This window comes from Pelobates fuscus, chromosome 4, assembly GCF_036172605.1.
Source record: "Pelobates fuscus isolate aPelFus1 chromosome 4, aPelFus1.pri, whole genome shotgun sequence".
NCBI classification, from domain to species: Eukaryota; Metazoa; Chordata; class Amphibia; order Anura; family Pelobatidae; genus Pelobates; species Pelobates fuscus.
Window position 1 is genome coordinate 178018643 of NC_086320.1, and position 14159 is coordinate 178032801.

The following is a 14159-nucleotide window of genomic DNA, read 5'->3' on the forward strand; positions in this document are numbered from 1 at the left end:
GATCACTTTAATACAGGGCTTCAAAGTTGCATTAATGTTTACATTATGTAAGCCAGACAATGTGTGTGCCTTAGCAAAACGGAAAGGTTTTAAAATTGATTTTATACTTCTCTTCATTGGTATGTCTGATATCCATAAAAAATGGTTTACAGTAATTGCCTTTTCTAGTTGGGTAGATTCCCCACCCGACTAGAAAATGTAGGCTAAAATTAAATAGATAAAACAAAGCAAAAACATTCGTGACAGGTGGTACTGTTAATGCAACAAAAAAGACAGTCTTGCAAATTTTTGCTAGAAGTAAAGAGCAGAAAATGTAGAACCTGCATTGATATAACCTGAGTATGTGCAAAGATAAGTATTTTGTAACATACAGAACAAGGAAAAAAATATAATGTAACAGGTTTCCATTTAATGAATATTGAAATATAAACTAATCTGACATTCTATCTGTATGCCAGTGGATGGAGAATGAGGGAAGGACACAATTCAAGGATCGCAAATTCGGGATATTTATACTATATTGTGAATTGTATAAAGAAGTTTATTGTACATACTGGTTCTCCTTCTATGTCCCCACAAAAGAAAGGTACAAACTCCCCTTTCTCCTGCACACTGGGATGGGGGCAGATTACCTGATAAAGTGTGGAGGTGACCAACAGAGAAGCAGACAGGGAGATATACTTACCATAAGCTGTCCATACTTTGTCTTCAGTTTTCTGGTGTTTGAAATTATTAAAAGTTAACGATTATTTATTTGGGATTTTTATTTTGGATTGTGTGTGTGTGTTTGTTTTTTTGCTTGAGGTTAACACATACCATAGTAAGACTTGCACCTTGCAAATCACACACTTTTTTTTCTCTTTGTTTTGTATATGTATACCCAATTAGGGACTTAATAAAGTTGTAATATAAAATTTATTTTCTTTTGTTTTTTCAATAATCAGGCAATTCTCTGCTTTACACAAAAAAAAAAAAAAAAACACATCAGGGTATTAGGTCTGTTATCAGGCTTGCCTCCTCTGTGTAAGTCCTTTACAGCCCTTCTTACTATCCCTTTCATTGGGTTATGTCCACAAAACCTTACAACCCACTACAACTTCGGTAAGGAGTATCCTCCTCCTCTACTGATGCTGTATATTGCTTTAAAATATAACACCATAGTTGAATATTTAAAATTTTAATTTAAAACATTTCTTTATTTTTAATGAGGCTCCTATTATAGATGGGAAACTGCAGAAAATTAAAAATTGGATGCCAACATAGCAACTAAATGTTCTCTAAATCATCAGTTTTTACAATTTGTCTATTTTATCATACAATTTGGAAATCCCTGGCTATTTCTTCATTATTCCCGCTTTAGTGAATAAACAGCTTGAATGTGAGTCACATTCTAAAATGCAGATTTATTTCTAGCAAACAAAGTCTAATTTTTCACAGATATGCTGTATTACCTGTGTGTTCAGTAGACTCCAGTAAATGACATGCTTTGGGCATATGGCATGTTTTAACAATCACAGACACTTTTCTCACGTTATGCTAATCACACCTCACATTTCTCCCACTGCAAATACCTGTATAGGGGCTGCTGTAACAAGTATCTTACATATACTATCTAGAGCTTTAAGAAATAATACAAAAATGGGAGCTAATCTGAGAACCCCAAAATGCTGCAGCGGGCTGACGGATTAGCACCTAAATGCCCAATGTCATTCTCCCAGCTGGGGAATAACCCTCAATATTAGAAAGAACAGATGTAGACTGGAGAGACCTAAATGGGAGAGTGACAGTAAAAAGGAAAGGTAGCCCTACCTTTAATGATTCTAGGGAAAAAAGTAACATAAGGAAAAAACAACAGGCAGTGGGGAGCCAAAAACACATATGAAGCTAGTGTTAGCTGGGTGTATAAACAAAACCCCAAAGCAGAAAATTGGATAGTTAGTCCAGACCTAGGCTAGATGCTAACCCCAGCATATGCACACAAAACAGATATAACCGGAGGTAATGATATCGGGTAAAAGATAGAGGGGATACCCAAAAAAGAACCAAAACCATTGTGGCACCAAAAGTCTGTCCCTATTAATTCCTTGGCACCGTGGATAACTCATTAGTGCCCACCTAAAACAGTCTCCCTGCCTAAACTAAAATAAAACTAAATCTAAACTACCTAGTGCATAATGGTGCTACCAAGTAAAGAAAATTGTAAAACAACAAATAGCTCAGCGCGTTTCGGCTGTGTCAACATGCCGTTGTCAGGAGCAATGTCTAAGTCGGCTAGCCTGTTCGTTTTATATATCTCTTAATTCGCATGTGCGCAACAGCTGATGTACTGGAGGGAGGTGTGTAGGATTAGGACCTAAATCGATTGGTTCTCACAGTGTGCTGGCCGGGGGGCGTGGATAGTGTACCCTTGGATCCAATTAGATGGACTTCCAAAGGGGAAAGTCACTATATGCGTTACACGCAGGCTGAGTGCTCCTTCCCCGTAGACTGGTTTGTGCCCACGTGGGGGGTGACATATACCTACATCAGTGGGAGGCGTGCATAAATTAGCCTGCCCCTCGCCCTCATTCGTTAATACCCTCGTGGGGCCGGATTCTGCATCGCCAGTGTAGAAGATATGGCGATGTGCAATGTATATGATTTTAAATCCGTGTGGCGAGATCAATCATACGTATGGGTATCTAATGAGGACGATATTCACACTATCATAATTCCAGATGGTATAAATAATATGGATAAAATACCCTTAACTCCCCTTAGCCCCCAACGCTGTATATGGGGTGCCAACATGGAACGGGAGAGGAGGAGGAGGAGATGGAAACTACTCCATATTGAGTATGGCAAGAAAAACTGTTTGGCAGGAAATGAAAGAAGGAAATAAACAAGACAGGGGAGAGGAGATTAAAGAAAAAATGGAGAAGAAGAGGATTGGAGGGGGCAGGGATTAAATCACAGGCATTCCTGCATGTAATTATTTTTTTATACCACAAAGTCAGCAAAAATTGACTCTGAGTGGAGCTTCAGTCAAACACCACTTGCTTTGTCAAGTCCCCATATCCTGTTTTGCACAGTGCCACTAAGCAATGCTCAAGCAGATGGCAACCTGCCGGCAGGACAGATAAAGCTAGGCAGCCCATGTAGTCGCAGGAGAAATTAAGATGGAGCTGACTGCAAATACGAATTTTATAACAAAGGGGTAACTAAATAACTGTTACAAAAAATAAAAATAGTAGTGAAGGTACTGCTAATTCCTAGAGCAAGCATCCTGCAGAGTATTATAGAATACGCAGTTTACTCATCAGCAGCAGTTTCACCTATCATATGGATAAGCCAATAGAAGGAGAGACAGGTCTGCATGCCACATGCAAAAGATTGGTAGATATGAAACTGCTAACAAAGATGAAACTTGCCCTTTTGACATCTTTGTGCCATGTGACAGCCTGAAAGCTGCAGTGATTTTTGCAAATCACAACAGTATTAAAGCCACTGTGAATACAGAGAGCTAGAACAGGGTGCTGTCTGTACCGTAACCTTTGCAATAATGCCAATTTGTTATGATGTTCAGAGTAACTCTTTAAATGTTGCCTTTTTAAAGGTGGAGCTCACTAATATAGCACAGCTCTATCAACACATCGGCTTTAAAGCACCATTTAGAATGAGAGGAGTACGCTGCTCTACCCTGTGGACTAGGCTTTGTTTGGATGAAAATATGGCAGTAGCAGACCTGAGCACCTTCAGGGCAGGTACCTTCTTAATCACAAACCAAAATTCTACAAATCTCATTTAAAATCCACCTTGACCATACTCTAGTGCTGACACTAGCAATGCAACAATAATATAGACGTACTAGATACTACACTCACCAAGTAACCCAGGGTAGACGAGGCCTTCCTTCCAATATATGCAGAATAAAGAATGGTTCAGGCACTCCGGGATAACAAAAAATAGCAGCTTTATTGGGGCGAAAACAGCAACATTTCGACCCTACCGGGTCTTTATCAAGCTTGATAAAGACCAGGTAGGGTTGAAACATTGCTGTTATCACCCCAATAAAGCTGCTATTTTATAGCGCATATTGGGGCAAAAATAGCAATGTTTCGACTCTACCGGGTCTTTATCAAGCTTGATAAAAACCCGGTAGGGTCAAACCGTTGTTGTTTTTGCCCCAACAAAACTGCTATTTATCCCGGAGTGCCTGAACCGTTATTCATTCTGCATAACTAGCAATGCAACATCATATGTCCATTGTCTGGAGACATTGAAAATTAAAACTTTTTGATGGGGACATTTGTAATATATACAACAAGCAAGGGCCATCCGGGAAAGAATTAAAATAATGGACATTATACAAAATATTTAATTTGCACAACCATAGTTTCCCTTGTAGAACTAGAATACTATAATAACTACACAGAGTTAACAATTTATATAGTTTTTCCCAAAACAAAACCATTGTGCCAAATCAGATTAGCTGTGAAAAACAAAGACCCTGCAAAGTATACATCATATATTAAAATGTATTAACTGACCACAGATTGCTGAACCCTACATGGAATCTGAAAAATTCCACTTTGACGTGACAAATTAACCATGCACATAATAGGCCAACTGTCCTGCAAATATAATAGAAGGAGAATCCATGCGTTGAAAGCATATGTTACACAATGTGTAACAGTACTGCCTGTATCTTTTCTCTTAAACAACATACTCGAGCAAACAAGTGTCTAACCAATTTATCCTTCAAAAGAAAGGATAAGGGCACCCCGGGTTCAGCACCAAATCTCAAATGTAATACTTCAAAAGAAAGGATAAGGGCACCCCAAAGGTTCAATTTCAGGCAATGTATTGTCACCAGAATGTGCAAAACAACGTTTCGACCAGTGTGGTCTTTATCAAGCTTGATAAAGACCACACTGTGCAAAACAATGTTTCGGCCATTCTGGTGACAATAAATTGCCTGAAATTGAACCTTTGGGGTGCCCTTATCCTTTCTTTTGAAGTATTACATTTGAGATTTGGTGCTGAACCCGGATCTGGTTTGCACCCTGGTTCTAAGGCTGGAAGATTGAGTGCAGTTCCTGTGTTACATTAACAATTTATCCGGCAGAACAAGTACTTCTGGAAAGTCCCGTTTCATGAGTGAACCAGGAATTGGCTTTCATGAATCGTCTGCAGAAGGCAAAGTTCAAAGGCTTACGTAAAAGTTGAAGATAACAAAATAAATGTAGTTTATATCTATGCTAAACAGATTAGTATTAACAATGCATGTGCAGTTTGATTTAAGAGACAACCCTCAAACTGCTATTTTCCCTGTTATTCTCATATAGAGACTGCTAATGACTCAGACTGCAACTCAATAGATCAGTCAGCAGGTTTACCTGTGGCCAAGGCTCTAACAAAATAGATTTGCTTTGCGAATTTGAACAATGTTTTCTGGCTTGGGATCTGTATGCAGCTACTGCTATTGTTTATGAAGTATGTTAGGAATACAGAGACAAATTCACTTACTACCATCTGCTCATAAAACAAACTGGTTTTCTGCTCCATCTCACAGCACACATTTTTCAAAGACATAGTAATATATAATTCAGTTTCGTTTATTCCTGGTATTAAGAAAAATCTGACCAACCTCAAACATTCTTGCTGCAGTACATCGAACAAGTGCAGACGTGTGGACAACCCCATACCACAGTACAGTTAATAGCAACTCGTGGTATGCTGGATTGGTGCTGTGAGAAAAAGTAAGACAAATTAGATACACAGAGATGTGCAAATTCAATGAGCTATACACATGATCATAGCCTGATTATATAAGTGTAGTGTGAGGAAAATGTACAGGGTTATTCATTAAACTGGTAATTGTTGTCAACATTTAAGACAAAATACATTAGATAAGAAATAGTCAAGGAAGTGATTATTTTAACCTAAATTTGCAATACCTTATAATTCCTGGTTTAGTAGAACTCAGAAGCAGACCTTTTAAAGAACTTAAACCCTAAACTACTTCTCCCCCTCCCATAAAACTGCCTCAAGGTTTATAAAAATCTAGATACTTCATAAAGGTTGACTAGATCACTCTGTGGGCAAAATTGTTTTTGCTCAATATAATTATATGCTCTTATATGTTTGTAAGTGTGCAATTTTGCATGTTTAAAGTGTATTCTAGTTTCAATGTATTACACTATGAGAATGTTATTTTTCTGCACATTAAAAGTGTTGAAGATTTTTTATTTTATTTTGTTGAATATCTTTATACATTGGTATGTTAGCCTAGGAGACGTAGTGGTGGAATGAAGTAATGGGTGGGTGACACTTGAGATGGGCTGAAGACACAGGAAAGCAGACAAACAACGGTTGTTTAAATTAATCTATACTGTGCAATGAAATACAAGTGCATACATAACCGTAACTAGTTAAACTAGACAAACACAACTGTGTCTACTTTGTAGAATACCACCTAACATTTACTTATTTATTAAGTAGGAACAGACACGCTTATTTGGATAAAACATTAAGGCAAAATAACTTAAAGGAGCACTATAGGGTCAGGAACACAAACATGTATTCCTGACCCTATAGTGTTAAAACCACTATCTAGCCCCCTTTGCCTCCCAAAATATAGTACAATCTTACTTTTATTCAAGTCTGAAGCTGCTGCCTCTGCCTGTGAACTTCCTCTGACATCATCAGAAGTAGTAGCCTAATCCAATCACAATGCTTTCCCATAGGATTGGCTGAGACTGACAAAGAGGCAGATCTGGGGCAGAGCCAGCACAATTCAAACACAGCCCTGGCCAATCAGCATCTCCTCATAGAGATTAATTGAATCAATGAATCTCTATGAGGAAAGTTCAGCGTCTGCATGCAGAGCGAGGAGACACTGAATGTTTGGATGCATTTTAGGCAGCCATGACCCAAGAAGGATCTCTAACAGCCATCTAAGGAGTGGCAAGTGATGTTAACACTAAGCTGTAATGTAAACACTGCATTTTCTCTAAAAATACAGTGTTTGCAGCAAAAAGCCTGAAGGTAGTGATTCTATTCACCAGAACAAATTCAATAAGCTATAGTTGTTCTGCTAACTATAGTGTCCCTTTAATATGGCACCTGAAAACAGAAACATTGCAGGATCTTCTAATTCTGCTTACCCCAATTCCACAAATGATGCCTTTAAACTATCCAGTGGAGCATGTGATAATGAAAGCATGGTCATTACATCTTCAAGGAAACCAACTAATAGCTTACGGTCTTCCTCCTGATAATACAGGAAAGGGGTTAATATACTCAAAGGAACATATACAGTTAAAAAAAAGTTGTGGTAAAAAACAAATGGGGAAAAAAAACATATGCATAGTAATAGAACATGAATTATAAAAACATTTGAGTGCCTAGGATTGAATGCATGCATCCAATTATATTTCAGTGTTCAAAACCTAATTTCCAGGGTTTTAATGGAGACATTGTTCGTCTACGAAAATGCACGTGGATTAATACAGCGTCTAGCAAATAAGCTTCCTAGCATCAATTAGTAAACCAAGGAGGATTTAACTGTAAAACTTTCCACATTTTACTAAATTTTTACCACCGTTATCTCAATGTATATTCATATTACTAAGCAACAGACATAAGGAACACAACCATGTATTCCTGACTCTATAGTGCAAAACCCACCACTTAGTTGGTTTGTCCTCCCCCCCCCCCCCCCCTCCTTAAAAGGAAATAAAACTCTCCATATTTCCAGTGCCACGCGGGTGCGCCGGCGATAATTCTACCCCCCTTGGTGACATCATCAGAATGGCTGATTTTCAGCCAATCCAAAAGCATTAGAATGGATAAAATCGGCAAGGGGGCGGGGCCAAACAGTTTTGGCCAATCAGCACCTCCTCATAGAGATGCATTGAATCAATGCATCTCTATGAGGAAAAGTCAGCGCCCCCATGCAGAACGTGGAGACGCTGAACGGCAGTGCTGCCTACTGTGCATCTGTCCATCTGAGGAGTGGCCACTAGGAGGTGTCCCTAGGGGCAATTCTATAAAAAAAGGCAGTGTTTGCATTAAAATGCCTGCAATGATTATACTCACCAGAACAACTACATTAAGCTGTAGTAATTCTGTTGACTATAGTGTCCCTTTAAAGTAAAAAAAAAAAAAAAAAAAGTAAAACAATTGTGTATTAAACACCTCAATCAAGACCTGTGTGTCTCCTTGATTCTATTTATTGGGGATCTGTGAGTCTCACTTTGCGTTTCTTGACAAATTCTTTAAAATAAACATAAAAAGATTTAAAAAAACAAAAAAAAAAAAACCTTCAACATGTGATTTGCATTTTATCAGCAATTTAAATAGCGCACATTTCCCAATCCTTCGTGCAAAACCCATATAAAGTTGTTGTTTTTTCCCCCCCTCTTAATAGTGAGTTACAGCTACAAACTAGTTTTCATGTGAAGCTCATTTTTACAACTCTGCAACTGTGGCTTAAATTTTGCAATTGGTTCCCACTTCACCAACCACAGCTGGCTGGTTAAGGAATAGACTCCATTATTGCTCGCGGTGCAACTCACCACCACTTCCTCAAAGGCTACTTTTTTATTCACCCTCTCCCCCTCAAATACATATATACATACATACATACATATACATACACACTGTATATATATTTTTTTGTACATGGCTTTAACTATGAACCAAAATGCAGCAGCATGCTGAAGACATGTGGGCTTTTACAAGTGGAAAAATCTCTAGAGCTGCTGTCCTGCTTTAATAACCCAACACATAGAGACTTTCTTAAATATTATAAATGTAAATCTTTTTGTTAGAAATGTATGTCTAGGGTAGCAGAAACCTGATCAGCAACAAAATACCTATACTTGGTTTTAGAGCAAAGTTTCTCTGAAATCCCCCATGACATATCGAATGTCAGGCTGTTTTTAATGGACATAAACTGAAGAACAGATCTTATCAGCCTAAGTAAAGTGACTGGCAAAAAAAAAAATGTGTAAGTGTTAAAAGGACAATATAGTCACTATAGCAAGTACAGCTTAAAGGAACACTATAAATTACTTTAGCTAAATAAAGCAGTTTTAGTGTATAGATCATTCCCCTGCAATTTCACTGCTCAATTCACTGTCATTTAAGAGTTAAATCCCTTTGTTTCTGTTTATGCAGCCCTGGCCACACCTCCCCTGGCTATGATTGACAGAGCCTGCATGAAAAACAAACTGGTTTCACTTTCAAACAGATGTAATTTACCTTAAATAATTGTATCTCAATCTCTAAATTGAACTTGAATCACATACAGGAGGCTCTTGCAGGGTCTAGCAAGCTATTAACATAGCAGGGGGATAAGAAAATCTTGCAATAAAGAAAGCCTAAAAAGGGCTCTCTTTACAGGAAGTGTTTATGGAAGGCACATGCAGGGAGGTGTGACTAGGGTTCATAAACAAAGGGATTTAACTCCTAAATGACAGAGGATTGAGCAGTGAGGCTGCAGGGGCATGTTCTATACACCAAAACTGCTTAATTAAGCTAAAGTTGTTCAGGTGACTATAGTGTCCCTTTAATGAATTTATTATGGCAAATATAATCATTCCCTTCAAGCTTAACATAGGTTTTCAGAGAATAGGCAGTGTTTACAATAAAGCCTGGGGATACCTTAACTGACCACTCTTCATATGGCTACTAGAGGTGCTTCCTGAGGCAGTGCTGCACAATGCCTATAAGATTTGCCTGTAGGTAGGGTAGTAGGGTATTTCCACCTTGTAACTTGTGAACAAAGCCTTGCTTTTCCATATTAAATAAATCAGTCAACATAGTATATATAAACTTGTTATTATTCTAATTAGTAATGGTGCACGTGATAAATATAATTTAAGGTGTCATTGATGAACAGGTACAGTAGCTTAAAGGAAACAATCAAGTGCTAATAAGACAATGGTTAAATGGCTCACCTGATTATAACATGTGAGGACTCCAGTTGCATATATTGGAACTGTGGCTTTTGTAAGAACTCCATTTCCTGCTGCAGAATCTGAAGGTAAAAAAAATAATGTATTTGTAAGTGCATGGGAAGTAAAGTTAAGACAAAACAAGACTGCAGTGAACCACAGAAATGTCTGAATAAAAGTGTAAAGTCCACATACAGTAAGTAGCTTTGGCTAAAGTGGAATGTGTGATGTATACGAGACTGCAAGCTGTTGTGTCATGCACATAAGGCTTAAAGTGGTAAAAGCCCTCTCTTCCATAATAAGATAAAATAAAAATGCCAAGTGGAGTTGAGCCAAGTAGGTTACAAGAAATAATAAAAGACCATTTTAAACGTTATAGCTTGTACTTTCCATTGTTTGCTTAACAAAAAAAATAAAAATACATTGTTGACAAAGAAAACCCAGAGGCACAGACATAGTCAAAAACGAGAGAAATCTCATTGTCTCCTTCCTGGTAAAATATTTTATAAATAAATACATATTTAGGGTATGCCTGCAACATGCCCAAATGGTCTTTATAAAAATTAAGCTGGTCTAAAATTACTATGGTGGTTATTAATCTGCAATTCATAAACTGATCTATTTCAACAAAAGAAGTGATCTGGTTTTTACACTCTAAAGTTAACATCTCGTGTACAGGGAGTGCAGAATTATTAGGCAAATGAGTATTTTGACCACATCATCCTCTTTATGCATGTTGTCTTACTCCAAGCTGTATAGGCTCGAAAGCCTACTACCAATTAAGCATATTAGGTGATGTGCATCTCTGTAATGAGAAGGGGTGTGGTCTAATGACATCAACACCCTATATCAGGTGTGCATAATTATTAGGCAACTTCCTTTCCTTTGGCAAAATGGGTCAAAAGAAGGACTTGACAGGCTCAGAAAAGTCAAAAATAGTGAGATATCTTGCAGAGGGATGCAGCAAATTGCAAAGCTTCTAAAGCGTGATCATCGAACAATCAAGCGTTTCATTCAAAATAGTCAACAGGGTCGCAAGAAGCGTGTGGAGAAACCAAGGCGCAAAATAACTGCCCATGAACTGAGAAAAGTCAAGCGTGCAGCTGCCAAGATGCCACTTGCCACCAGTTTGGCCATATTTCTGCAACATCACTGGAGTTCCCAAAAGCACAAGGTGTGCAATACTCAGAGACATGGCCAAGGTAAGAAAGGCTGAAAGACGACCACCACTGAACAAGACACACAAGCTGAAACGTCAAGACTGGGCCAAGAAATATCTCACGGTTTTATGGACTGATGAAATGAGAGTCTTGATGGGCCAGATGGATGGGCCCGTGGCTGGATTGGTAAAGGGCAGAGAGCTCCAGTCCGACTCAGACGCCAGCAAGGTGGAGGTGGAGTACTGGTTTGGGCTGGTATCATCAAAGATGAGCTTGTGGGGCCTTTTCGGGTTGAGGATGGAGTCAAGCTCAACTCCCAGTCCTACTGCTAGTTTCTGGAAGAGACCTTCTTCAAGCAGTGGTACAGGAAGAAGTCTGCATCCTTCAAGAAAAACATGATTTTCATGCAGGACAATGCTCCATCACACGCGTCCAAGTACTCCACAGCGTGGCTGGCAAGAAAGGGTATCCAGTCCGACTCAGACGCCAGCAAGGTGGAGGTGGAGTACTGGTTTGGGCTGGTATCATCAAAGATGAGCTTGTGGGGCCTTTTCGGGTTGAGGATGGAGTCAAGCTCAACTCCCAGTCCTACTGCTAGTTTCTGGAAGAGACCTTCTTCAAGCAGTGGTACAGGAAGAAGTCTGCATCCTTCAAGAAAAACATGATTTTCATGCAGGACAATGCTCCATCACACGCGTCCAAGTACTCCACAGCGTGGCTGGCAAGAAAGGGTATAAAAGAAGAAAATCTAATGACATGGCCTCCTTGTTCACCTGATCTGAACCCCATTGAGAACCTGTGGTCCATCATCAAATGTGAGATTTACAAGGAGGGAAAACAGTACACCTCTCTGAACAGTGTCTGGGAGGCTGTGGTTGCTGCTGCACGCAATGTTGATGGTGAACAGATCAAAACACTGACAGAATCCATGGATGGCAGGCTTTTGAGTGTCCTTGCAAAGAAAGGTGGCTATATTGGTCACTGATTTGTTTTTGTTTTGTTTTTGAATGTCAGAAATGTATATTTGTGAATGTTGAGATGTTATATTGGTTTCACTGGTAAAAATAAATAATTGAAATGGGTATATATTTGTTTTTTGTTAAGTTGCCTAATAATTATGCACAGTAATAGTCACCTGCACACACAGATATCCCCCTAAAATAGCTATAACTAAAAACAAAATAAAAACTACTTCCAAAAATATTCAGCTTTGATATTAATGAGTTTTTTGGGTTCATTGAGAACATGGTTGTTGTTCAATAATAAAATTAATCCTCAAAAATACAACTTGCCTAATAATTCTGCACTCCCTGTATTTTCAGGCTTCCAGAGTGAAGCCTCAAAATACATCACCCTCAAACCCTGCCGGCTTGTGGAAAAATGTGCATCTCCAATAAGAGATTCTTTTTCGGCTGGTTAGAGCACTGGTAACATCACTCAGGATTGAATCATGGTCAGACCACCGCATCAGTAAGTGTCCTTGAGCAAGACATCCACCAATCTAAATCTGCCGACTTCAAATCTTCAGTTTTGTACGCTCATTTGAGCAGGGTCTTCTTCACCTCTAAATATCCTCTTTCTATAATTGTAAAACTGAACTGAACTGAATATTACCAACTAGATTTTTCACATTTTATTTTGAATGCATAACAATGAAATAAACTGCAAATATTTATTTTTAAAACTTTTTTTACAACAACTGGTTATTTCTAAACCGCTTTTGGGCTTTTTAAAAGTCCTACTGGTAATGCACATTATTCAAACAAATGCTGGTAGATGTAAGTTTTATAAGATAACCAAAAGACTCTTCACATGCTTTATTCCACTGCTATAGTTGCATTCAGATATAATCGTCAGGGCCGCCATCAGAAATTTTGGGGCCCCTAACAGCTCAAAGTCTGGGCCCCCGGGTGCCCGCCTCCAAATCCCACCCACAGGAATATACACACACACAGACACAAAAGGACTCAGACACACACACACAAAAATATACACAAATACTGAAACAGACATATACACATATAGGCATACTGACACACACATATTGAAACAGACACACATGCATAAGGAGATACAGATACACACACATACACACTGACGTACATACATACTCGCATACTGACACACACATATACATACTGAGTAACAGACATACATACAAATTGACATACAGACATACATAATGGCATACATACACATACATACTGATATACACACACATACAGATAGATAGATACATACATACACACACAGACATACATACTGACAGACAGACATACACAGACATACATACATAGATATATACACACATACATACTGACAAACAGACATACACACATACATACATACATTCTGATATACATACACCTCATTTTTCAGCCACCCTCCTATTCCTTACCTTTAAGTTGCAGGAGGGTGGCTGGGGATGATGAGACCGGATTCCTCTGCTCTGCTCTCCTCTGCTGTCTCTCCCCTTCCCGCGCGGATTAAGCTGGGAGGAAGTAACTGGCCGTCACTTCCTCCCAGCAGCATTTGCGATGCAGACGGATTTTTAACTTTTTTAAAGGGGCCCGGTCGCGCTTTTGCAGCGCTGACCAGGCCCCTGAAGATATAGGGTTCATTGGGTGGCCCTAAATGCTTGGGCCACCCGATGGGCCCAGATGCAGATGCACCTGCGGCGGTTTCGCCGCTCCACATGGGGCCCCCTGATGTCACCCCCTGATGGCGGCCCTGATAATCGTCACTGGTTTCAGATGTCTACATCTTTAGTAAGATTGTAAAATGTGGCATGCAAATGATACCCAACAGGAAGACATTGTCCCTAGATCTGTTCTAGTTGAAAGTTTTTCATATTAGTTCCAGAAGAAGAAAAAAAAAGGAAGAAAAACAAACACTTATTTCACTGTAAAAGTTTAGATATAGCACTTACCAATATTTTCCTCAGACAATCTCAAGATTTCCTGGAACTGTGGCTTAACCTAAAGAGGAATAGGACAGCTTTTTCAACAGTTGCACTTGCATAACATATACCAGTATTCCTTTTTTTTTTTTCTTT

At 38.9% G+C, this 14159-nt stretch overlaps 1 protein-coding gene across 3 annotated transcripts in view; it reads right to left on the bottom strand.

The window, feature by feature from the left end:
- RELCH (RAB11 binding and LisH domain, coiled-coil and HEAT repeat containing) overlaps positions 1 to 14159 on the bottom strand; it is a 143722-nt gene that overhangs the window by 34487 nt on the left and 95076 nt on the right. For all 3 annotated transcript variants that reach the window (XM_063451821.1, XM_063451819.1, XM_063451818.1), the window contains 4 exons: positions 14034 to 14082; positions 9948 to 10027; positions 7149 to 7255; positions 5630 to 5729 (listed from right to left, as the gene is read on the bottom strand). In XM_063451821.1, the coding sequence (XP_063307891.1) occupies positions 5630 to 5729; positions 7149 to 7255; positions 9948 to 10027; positions 14034 to 14082 (336 nt within the window). The remainder of the gene's footprint in view (positions 1 to 5629; positions 5730 to 7148; positions 7256 to 9947; positions 10028 to 14033; positions 14083 to 14159) is intronic.